Here is a 12,203-nt window from a genome sequence, read left to right as displayed (position 1 = left end):
GATGGCGACTAATCGTTAATTGTGTTATGTAACTTCAATCGATGGCGACTAATCGTTTATTGTTTTATCTACCAAAGGGTGTTAACAGTTAACAACTGAAGCTGTGAGTTGTGATTCTAATACAGGTGAAGTGGGTAGGGCCTAATCCCCCCTATAGACTCTGTACCAGGCACAATTGCTTGATGTAGGATATAACAGAATATTGATTTACAGACAGTAACTTTATAACAATTACAGTGAGCTGTCTTTATCCACTTTTTTTTTTTGACCTGTCAACGGTCGTTCGCGAAATTTACACGTCGCGAACATGCGCTAAGGTATACATTCGCGAAAAAAACACGTCGCAATATTAATACGGTTTACAGTAGTTAACCTGACAATCATTTGTCTGTGACGTGTAAGTGCAAAGGCTGTAAATAACTTTTAGTCGGAAAAGATATTACAACTCGTTGTTTGGAAACGTATCAAACACGCTTTTGCTCGTTAGATACATTTTAAATCAACAAGTTGTAAGATAAATGATATCTAATAACCACTCATGTTTTATTCTCTTTGTGTGTGTGTGTATGTGTGTGTATAATATATATGTATTGATGTATGAATATCTATATATTGTATGTATGTCGAGGTTGACGATTACATACATAGATAGTAACGCACTGGCGCAGGGGATAATTAAGTCCTTTGTGGCCTCACAAATTGTCCAATGTCGTTGCTGGGACTCGAACCTGTGGCACCGAATCGCCCGCAAACGGCAGACTAACAACAATGCGTTCTGGCTTCCAATCTTCGCGGTCGATCCCGCTTACGTGCATGACACAGTAGGCAGACCTGGCATTATTGATGTATGAATATCTATATATTGTATGTGTATCGAGGTTGACTGTTACATACATAGATATTAGTGGATTTACGCACTGGCGCAGGGGATAATTAAATCCTTTCTGGCCTCACAAATTATCCTATGCCGTTGCTGGGACTCGAGAACCTGTGGCACCGAATCGCCCACAAATTGTAGACTAACCACGATGCGTTCTGAGCTATAAGGGAACGTCATATCTGATGGCGTCACTTTTTATTGGAATTTTGCCTTACTGATCATTAATGTTTACGAAACAAATAATAATTCAAAATTAATATTATGACATTAAACATTAAAGCGATGTACTTAATTATTTAAAATGTAAACATTTTGATATTTATTGCCTCCAAGATACACATTTTACACATGAATTAGAACCCTATATTCAAACCCAATGGGGGTATAAATGTGTATTTAACTCATTTACTAGTAACTCCAGAGGGGTTGTAGTTATGCTAAACAATACTTTTGAATACAACTTGCACAAAACCAAATTTGATAACTCAGGTAATTTTATTACTTTTTCTCGAAACACTATTAATGGAAATTCGAGGGAAAACGATTTCATACTCAGCATTTAAGAAAAAGAAAAATAATGAATTAGAAAAAAAGCTATGTCAAGATATAAAAGAACTGGAAGAAAATGATTCCATGAACCAAAAACTGTTAGAAGAAAAAAAGAATGAATTAGAGGAACTTAGGAGACTAAAGCTTAAAGGTCATTTTATTCGAGCGAGGGCCAGATGGATAGAAGATGGTGAAAAGCCAACAAAATATTTTTGCAATATGGAGTCTAGAAACTATCATAATCAATTAATATCAAGATTAGAATAAATAATGGAAAGGTAATTACAGACCAAAAACACATTTTAAGACTAAAAGATCAAAATGACAATGATATTATAGAAAAACTAAGTAATTATAATTTCAGAAAGTTAACTAATGAAGAAGCACAATCTCTAGAAGGGGAAATAAATTATACAGAAGTTCTAAATTATTTAAAAAGTATGAAAAACGACAAAAGCTCTGGTTCAGATGGGTTCACTGCAGAATTTTTCAAATTTGTCTGGACAGACTTAGGACACTACATAGTCCGATTGATAAATTGAAGCTATTTTATTAAGGAAATGTCCAATACCCAAAAACTTGGTATTATAACATGTATACCTAAAACAAATAAACCGAAACAGTTTCTTAAAAATTGGAGACCAATGTCATTGTTAAACGGTATATATAAAATGGCTACTGGTTGTATTGCTAACAGAATTAAAACAGTGCTAGATATACTAATAGACAAAGATCAAACTGGTTTTATTAAAGGCAGATATATTGGGGGAAATATTCGTATTGTATATGATGTAATGAAGTACACCGAAATACATGAAATACCTGGTCTTTTAGTACTTGTAGATTTTGAAAAAGCGTTTGACTCATTATCTTGGACTTTTATTAATAAAGCATTAAATATATTTAATTTTAAATCATCTATAAAATGTTGGATAGAAACCTTTTACAAAATTCAATGTCCAGGGTGCTACAAAATGACTTTCTTTCAGAAACATTTGAGCTACAAATGGGATGCAGACAAGGAGACCCTCTGTCACCCTATATTTTTATAATTTGTGCTAAAATTTTAAGTATTTTAGTGAGAAATAACAAAGGTATTAAAGGTATCGCCATTGATGGCACTGAATATTTAATATCACACTATGCTGATGACACTACTTTCATTCTTGATGGATCTTCTGAGTCTCTGAACAATACAATGAGAGTAGTTGATTATTACGCTGTAATTTCAGGCCTAAAAATTAACTATATTAAGTCTAAAGCCATTTGTATTGGAAGTAAAAAATATTTTTAAGATGTCTATCACCATACTGGCTGGAAGTTAGAATGGGGTTTAAACCGATTTAGTTTGCTTGGTATAAATTTTACTTTAAATTTAAATTATATAATAGAATATAATTTTGATTCTAAAATCAAGCAAATTAAGAATCTGATTAAAATTTGGTCATTCAGGAAGCTTACAGGATTAGGTAGGGTAACAGTTCTTAAAACATTAATAATACCCAAAATCACTTACCTCCTAATACCAAATCCACCAAAACGAACTATAGAAGATTTAAACAAAATGTTTTTCAAATTTATTTTGCAAAATAAGCCAGAAAAAATTAAACGAGAAATATTAACCCAAGATTATAAATACGGTGGTATAAAAATGCCAAATATATATCATGTTATAACTTCTTTGAAATTAACCTGGATGAGAAGACTTATTCTAAATGATACAAAGTGGGTTAATTTATTTAATTCTAAAACAGGTCTAACTACAAAAGATCGTATCATCCATGGAGATTATTTCATTACACTAAAATGTGAAAGAATGCTAAATACATTTTGGAAAGATGTACTAATTAGTTGGGTTTTAATACAGCAAAAACTAAATATTGAAAATAATGAAGATGTACAAGGATTAAATATCTGGTATAATACCAAAATATTGAAACATAATAAACCATTTTTGTATACCAGCTATTTAAAGAAAGGGGTTGTTTTTATAAATGACTTATTAGATGAAAGTGGAAAGATTTTAGATTTTCAGTCTTTTAAATACAGATATAATCTAAAAACAATTTTTTAAAATTATTTATCATTAGTAAATGCTGTAAAAGCTTTCTTACGCTCATTAAACAACATTAACAACATGACATTCATTTCTGGCAAAAGACCTGTATTGCCTTTTAAAATGAAAATTATGCTAAACAGAAACCCTAAAAGTAAAGAGATATACACTATTTTGAACAAAAAACACTTTATACCAAAGTCACAAACAAAATATGCATTCAAAGGCTTAATGTTTGATTATCATGTGGGAACAGTTTTATTCGTTACCTTTCAAATATATGAAAGATACAACCTTGTTATGGTTTCAATATCGATTGCTTCACAGAATTTTAGCTACAAATTCTTTCCTACATATGATCTACTATGTAGATTCGATAAAATGTAACATTTGCAAAAATGCTCCTGAAACATTACAACACTTGCTTTATGATTGTCATAAAGTTAAAATCATATGGGAAGCATTACAAGAATGGATATTTGAACAACTGAAAATTTTGCTAAATAAACATAGTTATGTTTGGCATGATAAATGGTGAAATAAACTAAGTATATGTAGTTAACTGGTTAATAATTAATGTAAAATATCATATCTATTGTACGAAAATACTCTGCAATAATCTTAACATTAATATTATTAAAAATACACTGCAACATAAATTTCATATTGACAGATATATTTGCTTCAAAAACTGCGAATATAACAAATTTAATGAACGTTGGGGAAAGTGGCTTCACCTTTTTAATGATGATACATAAAATTATATCTTATATAAATGTATGCCTATGTTTCTATCTATAAAATGACATAGCTTGTTTGGAAATTAAAAAACATATCTTTGCTATATTTCTTTTTAAACATCATATTTTTACCTTCATACTTTATCTGTTTTTTCTCTGTTAGATACCAAATGTCATTATTATTATATTAAATACCCAATAACAATCAGTTTTAAAGTTGACCTGGGTATCTAACGAATATCTGCTTGAATTATTTCCTTATCTCCATCGGTGACCGGCCTCGGTGGCGTAGTGGTAAGGCCATCGGTCTACAGGCTGGTAGGTACTGGGTTCAAATCCCAGTCGAGGCATGGGATTTTTAATCCAGATACCGACTCCAAACCCTGAGTGAGTGCTCCGCAAGGCTCAATGGGTAGGTGTAAACCACTTGCACCGACCAGTGATCCATAACTGGTTCAACAAAGGCCATGGTTTGTGCTATCCTGCCTGTGGGAGGTGCAACTAAAAGATCCCTTTCTGTTAATCGGAAAGAGTAGCCCATGTAGTGGCGACAGCGGGTTTCCTCTTAAAAATCTGTGTGGTCCTTAACCATATGTCTGACGCCATATAACCGTAAGTAAAATGTGTTGAGTGCGTCGTTAAATAAAACATTTCTTTCTTTTTTTCTTTCCCCATCGGTTTACAGGCTGGTAGGTACTGGGTTCGGATCCCAGTCGAGTCATGGGATTTTTTAATCCAGATACCGATTCCAAACCCTGAGTGAGTGTTCCGCAAGGCTCAATGGGTAGATGTAAACCACTTGCACTGACCAGTGATCCATAACTGGTTCAACAAAGACCATGGCTTGTTCTATCCTGCCTGTGGGAAGCACAAATAAAAGATCCCTTGTTGCTAATCGGAAAGAGTAGCCCATGTAGTGGCGACAGAGGGTTTCCTCTCAAAATATGTGTGGTCCTTAACCATATGTCTGACGCCATATAACCGTAAATAAAATGTGTTGAGTGCGTCGTTAAATAAAACATTTCTTTCTTTTTTTCTTTCTCCATCGGTCTACAGGCTGGTAGGTACTGGGTTCGGATCCCAGTCGAGGCATGGGATTTTTAATCCAGATACCGACTCCAAACCCTGAGTGAGTGTTCGGCAAAGCTCAATGGGTAGATGCAAACCACTTGCACTGACCAGTGATCCATAAGTGGTTCAACAAAGGCCATGGTTTGTGCTATCCTGCCTGTGGGAAGCGCAAATAAAATATCCCTTGCTGCTAATCGGAAAGAGTAGCCCATGTAGTGGCGACAGCGAGTTTCCTCTCAAAATCTGTGTGGTCCTTAACCATATGTCTGACGCCATATAACCGTAAATAAAATGTGTTGAGTGCGTCATTAAATAAAACATTTCTTTCTTTCTTTTCCTTATCTTCCCTTACCCTTTCCTTCTCTTCTCTCTGTTTTTTTTTTAAATTTTATTCCCTTTTGACCCTCAGATTACAAGTTGAAACTAATTGTATGAGGAAGCCTATATAGATTCATATTTGTAAACAGAAAATCTTAAACATCACATATAATATATACTTTTATAATTTTGTATGTCATAATATTTGTATATAACTTATATGTGATACTGTAAAACAATGATTCAAGGCTCCCCAACCTTGACATTGCCTATGATCTGGGGTTAATAACAAATAAATAATAATAATAATAATAATAATAATAATAATAATAATTCAAAATAAAATATAAATTGTTAATGTTATTATGCAAGTATGATCCAAATGTAATTATAAGTATTGTATATTATTTCTTTTACGTCCATCTGGGTATGAAACAAAAATCCCCAAACTTATGTCACTCCTTGATTTATCACATTTTATTATTTTATTTCATTTTGTTATTAATATGATTTTGACATTCTTGCTGGTCGTAGTGTCTCTAATTTAACTTTTATATTGGTAATGTTTCATCTGTTTATTTCCGAATTGTCATACACTGTCATAGGACTACATGACGTCATTAACTCTCATCAGTTAGAACGCATTTTGCGGGACATTATAAGAATCAGTTGGCTTATTTCGATTCTAATAACTAAAGCAGGAATGTACAAGTACGAGTTTTATGGATGTCATTATGGAATAAAACAAGTATTGACCATACAATGTATTTCAGGCAATATCAGGTTTTATGGACCAAACATATTTATATTGACGTTGGTCGTTGCCTCGTTGGCATCGGTCAGTTTTTTTCGGTCCATAATTACAGGATATTAAACGAGCTTCCATTTCGTACCATGTTTATGTCCCGAGTAAAATATTTTTCAGTTGCCACGAGCTTTAGCGAGTCACAATGAAAATTATTTCACGAGGGACATAAACTTGATACGAAATGGTAGCGTGTTTAATTTCCTACTTATTATCTATAATCCATCCAAATTTAATTCACTCAACTCGTTTGGTTGATATTCCTGTAAGGTTGTAATGCGCCCATCGATGACGTCGCGAAGTGATCCGTCCCACTTAGCCTTCCGACGGTCAATAAATAAATAAATAAATAAATAAATAAATAAATAAATACATAAATAATATTATTTTATTATTTATTTATTTATTTATGTATATATCCAATTAAGGTTGAAACACGCTGTCGTGAGCACACCCCTCAGCTATCTGGGCTGTCTGTCCAGGGCAGTGGGTTAGTTGTTAGCGGTTAGTGGTTAGTGAGAAAGAAGAGGGTGTAGTGGTCTTACACCAGCTCATTGAGTTGTTGAAATTCGCTCTGGGTGGGAGCCTTTGCCGGGCTGCGAACCCAGTACCGATGGATTAATGTCTTCATTCGTGTCTGTCACTTATTATCACAGCCCGTCGAGACGTGTTGACAGAATTTGACACAGACGAGGACAGATATCTGGACGAAACTGAGTTGGAGAAATTACTCAGCGACCGAGACGTTCAAGACTTCATGCAGACGTTTGATGAAAACGGTAAGTACTGTAAACATTCACTCACCCTGGCTTGGAGTCGGTAATACCGGCCTTAAACTCCAACCTTAGAGAGATATTTCTCATTTTGTAGCCGTTGTAATGTTTCCAGATAACATATTATATATTTTTTTTAATTATTAAAATTACATTTTAATTGCGTTTAAGGCTTAGAATACCAAGGTCTGCACATGCAATGTGTTTACAGAGGGGTTTGTTTGTTTCGGTTGGTTGGTTGGTTGGTTGGTTGGTTGTTTCTTTCTTTCTTTTTTCATTCTTTTTTTTTTTTTTTCTTTCTTTCTTTCGGTCGTTCTTTCTTTCTCTCGTTCGTTCTTTCTTTTTGTTGTCTTTCTTTCGTCCTTTCTTTCTTTTTTTAATTAGTGATTTTAATTACTTTTTTTTTTTTTTTGCATCTTATATTTAATTTTGTTTATTTTTGTTGGTTTTGATTTGGTCGTCCTAATGATGATAAGTTATGAAACTGCATTTTACCTTTCAATACTTTATTTTATTGTAATACGTATGAAATAATTATTGGTAAGTACAGTTATGTTTTAATTATTACATACACACCTCAACGTTTTTGTGAGGACTGAACATTTATTAATTCGGACGAGCAGCAACATATTAAACTTGCAAGTTTATTTATTGCCTTAAGTTTTACAACTTATCAGCATACATAATAAATACAAGTATATATACAATATGTACAGTAAAATGGTGGGGAGTGAGTTATACATAATATGGTAAATGTCAAAAACACAATACAAATATAACTATATAATATAAAACTAGATTAAATCAAATTTAGATATTACATATATACAAACACTGATATTACTGATGTTCTAAGTAAACAATATAAACAATATGTTATTACAATTATTCACAAACTATGTTTTGACCGGATCCATTTTGCAATGGCAAAGAAGAAAGAGCCAAGACTCTCCCTTTAAATTCGATGATTTAATTGTCTTGCTACAGAGGCCACCAAATACCAATCCGCATATTCTTTATAAATTGACAAATATAACTAGTTTATTTCCTTGCAGTTACTCAATACTTATTTTAAAAAATAATAATAAAAAATAAATAAACAAAAGTAAGATATTTTGTCTACTGTTGATATTTATGTTTTTGTTGTTGTTGTCGATATTTATGGTATGTTGTTGTTGTCTGTTTATTTGTTTGTGGTGGGAGTGGGGTTTTTGTGTGTTTTGTTTTTGTGTTTTGTGTGTGGGTTTGTTTTTGTTTTTTGGTGGATGTTTTGTTTTTGTGTTTGGTTGTTGTTTTTTTTGTTTTTTTCTTGTTTTTTTGGTGGGGGGGGGTTGTGTTTTTTTAATACGGGTTGCTATTGTTTATTTTTTCCAGGTGACAGTCTCCTTTCCATTGATGAATAAGGAACAGCAGTGATCAATGAGGTAAATATAGCGTTTTAAGATGCATTATATATTAAACAATGGGTCCTTTTTCCCGACTTTCGGGAAATCCAAATTGTATTGGAACTCGGTGTTTCGTTGTAGTTTAAATCAATCTGCCTCGTTCCAGCTAGTGCACCACGACTGGTATATCAAAAGCCGTGGTATCTGTTATCCTGTCTGTGGGATGGTGCATAAAAAAGATCCCTTGCTACTAATGGAAAAATGTAGCGGGTTTTCTCTTTAAGACTATATGTCACAATTACCAAATGTTTGACATCCAATAGCCGATGATTAATAAATCAATGTGCTCTAGTGCTGTTGTTAAACGAAACAAACTTTAAATCAATCTGAACGCTTGCTAGTATAAGCACACTAAACAACATTTGTAACATTTATAATATTAACATGTCTTGTACTTAACAACATATTTTTGTTTAAATGACAAGAAACTAAATACTTTTCTGCATTGCATTTTCGTTTACAAAGAACAACGGCCTTTTTGTTCAAAATATTTGTAACATTTTTAATATCAACATTGTTTTAAGCTTAACAACATATTTTTGTTTAAATGGCAAAAAAACAAATAATGTTGTGCATTGTATTTTCGTTTTTAAAGAACAACTGTCCTTTTTGTCGTAAAGCTCGTTAGGTTTTCCAATTAAGGGATACAATGTGGTTATTGGTTGATTATTAACGTTTGAAATCGAGTATTTCTTCTTCTTTCTTTTAACAGGATAAATTTACCAGGTGACAAATTAGAAATAAAGAAGAAATAACAAACAGTTTTAAGAGTGGAATCTTGTCTACCCCGTACTCTGAGTATATGGAACACTACAGTTAATTCTGAACTGATATTTACGATTACCAGCCTTTGTCGTCATAAATGTCCATCTATGTTTTAAATTCAATGAAACAAGTGTTTTAGTCTCAGAGAAGTTAAACGCGTGTCATTTTAAATATTAATTTTATGACATGTATTTTGTTAGTTTCATAATAATATGCCTAAATTCTAAAATTACTGTTTTTAATATATGCACATACAAACCCTACTCATCGGTTGTTGTTGAATATATTATATATAAATGAACATAATATACAAAAGGATTGGGCACAAGTTATTCAACTTACGAGGCCCTCTCCTAATCACAAATATTATAACATTATAGGCGACTACAAATAGTTGTAAAGTTAAAGTTTGTTTTGATTAACGACACCACAAGAGAACATTGATTAACTAATCATCGGCTGTTGGGTGTCAAATTTGATAATTCTGACTCGTAGTCATCAGGGGAAACCTGTTACATTTGGTTCCTAATGAAGCAATGGATCTTTTATATGCACTTTACCAGAGACAGGAAAGTACATACCACGGTCTTGGACCAGTTGTGATGCACTAATTGAAAAGAGAAAATCCCCAAACAGTTGAATGGATCCACCGAGATGGTTCGATCCTGCGACACAAGCACATCAAGCGAACACTCAACCGACTCAGCTAAATCCCGCTCCCCACTCCCCCAATTAGTTCTAGTTTAAAATGTGCTGAGGTTTTGTCAAAAATAAATATTCCTGTAGTTCTTGGTAGGTGTTCCTGGAACAGAATGTATTACGGTACTCAATTGTTCTCACAATTTACTCTTTCTTAATTGTGTTTGTATTTTTACAATGTTAACTACATGTATAAAGACCTATTCGCGTTAATATCAGTATCTCTCATCATTTATTTTGTTGGCTTTTTTCAGAATACATTATTGTTAGACTGAAAAACAAGAACATTACAAGTTTAAAATAAAACAGATTTCAACAAAATGCTTTTGAGTCGATTGTGTTAAAGGAAAATGCAAATAAAGGAAACGAAACCAAGAGAACATTTTATATATATATATATCTCTATAAATGTGTGTGTGCGCGGGCGCGTGTGTATATACATATTACATTAAAACACATTTAAAACATTTAACATGCAATAATATATATATATATATATATATATATATATATATATAAAAATGCAGTTAATAATAGAATACCATACACTTAACAAGACCTACCAATTAATTTTAGAAAAGCGTCATGGTGTTTTATACGTTAACTGAAATATATATTTATAATACGAGAGAGAGAGAGAGAGAGAGAGAGAGAGAGAGAGAGAGAGAGAGAGAGAGAGAGAGAGAGAGAGAGAGAGAGAGAGAGAGAAATGTATATATAATTCAGTTAACGTATAAAACACCATGACGCTTTTCTAAGATTAATATGCAGGTCTTGGCACTTAATCTGTACAAAATATGACTGAATAAGATACATGACATTTTTTCTGGCTTTGTAGCAGTTATAAAATTATACCATAATTCTATACATTTAATAAACAAAATCTCCCTCATATCTTTATATATGGGGCAATGAAGCAGGACATCTTCTACACAGTTGCGACAATTAAAACAAACTCTCTCATCAACTGGGGTGTTATTGTAACGACTGGTTTCTATATGTATAGGAGCTATCCCGTACAGAAACATAGCTAACGCTCTTTATGGGCGTTCAGGCTCTCATTTGTGTGTGTGTGTGGGGGGGGGGGGGGGGGGGGAGGCTGAGTTTTGCCCGAAAATACCTGAATCTGGATAACATTTATTCAAATTAGCGTTACTGCCAAACAGCTATAGGGTTGCCAACTAATCACTACGCGTTTTCACGTGGATTACAACTAATTTTGCGGGTTGAATGATGGAAATACATGGTAAAAAGGCCTCATTTTACTCGAATATTTGTATAGTTTGTGCCGAACTTAAGGATTTACTTCAGCACTGGGGGGGGGGGGGGGGGGTAGTTGTTGCCTCCCCCCCCCCCCCCCCCCCCGTCTCGTACGCTTATGCAATATACCACATTAAATACGATTTTTTAAAACCCAAAATGCTATAACAAAAGCGATTTAGTTATTTCACTTTCAATCTATACTTCACCGGCATAATTTTGTCCTACGGCATCATCAGAATTTCGACTCTAAACCCTGAGTGACTGCTCCGCAAGGCTCAATGGGTAGGTGTAAACCACTTGTACCGACCAGTGATCCATAACTGGTTCAACAAAGGCCATGCTTTGTGCTATCCTGCCTGTGGGAAGCGCAAATAAAATATCCCTTGCTGCTAATCGGAAAGTGTAGTCCGTGTAGTGGCGACAGCGGGTTTCCTCTCAAAATCTGTGTGATCCTTAATCATATGTCTGACGCCATATAACCGTAAATAAAATGTGTTGAGTGCGTCGTTAAATGAAACATTTCTTTCTTTCTTTCATCAGAATTTATACACTGAAACAAATGCAATCATTAACATTTAGATGATCTAGGAAGGGGAGACAACTGTGGCCAATTAAAAAATAAGCATTTATGGTGGAGTTGTCATTTCAGAAGTGGTTTGTGGGCTATTTGTTTACGTTACCGGCCTCGGCGGTGTCGTGGTTTAGCCATCGGACATATAGCTGGTAGGTACAGGGTTAGCAGCCCGATACCGGCTCCCATCCAGATCGACTTTTAACGACTCAATGGGTATGTATAAAACCGCTGCACCCTCATGTCGTCCATCAACAATTAACCACGA

General features: G+C 33.7%; 1 protein-coding gene across 1 annotated transcript in view; it reads left to right on the top strand.

Annotated features, from left to right (window-relative positions):
- The window catches only part of LOC121369885, a 13,725-nt gene extending 3,303 nt beyond the window's left edge, over positions 1 to 10,422 (top strand). Inside the window, exons 4-6 of the mRNA XM_041494963.1 lie at positions 7,076 to 7,198; positions 8,567 to 8,616; positions 10,356 to 10,422. Coding sequence (XP_041350897.1) covers positions 7,076 to 7,198; positions 8,567 to 8,595 — 152 coding nt within the window. The 3' untranslated portion in view covers positions 8,596 to 8,616; positions 10,356 to 10,422. The remainder of the gene's footprint in view (positions 1 to 7,075; positions 7,199 to 8,566; positions 8,617 to 10,355) is intronic.
- The last annotated feature ends 1,781 nt before the right edge of the window (positions 10,423 to 12,203 follow it).

Source organism: Gigantopelta aegis, chromosome 4 (genome assembly GCF_016097555.1).
Source record: "Gigantopelta aegis isolate Gae_Host chromosome 4, Gae_host_genome, whole genome shotgun sequence".
Taxonomy (NCBI): domain Eukaryota; kingdom Metazoa; phylum Mollusca; class Gastropoda; order Neomphalida; family Peltospiridae; genus Gigantopelta; species Gigantopelta aegis.
This window is presented reverse-complemented; position numbering and strand designations above follow the sequence as displayed.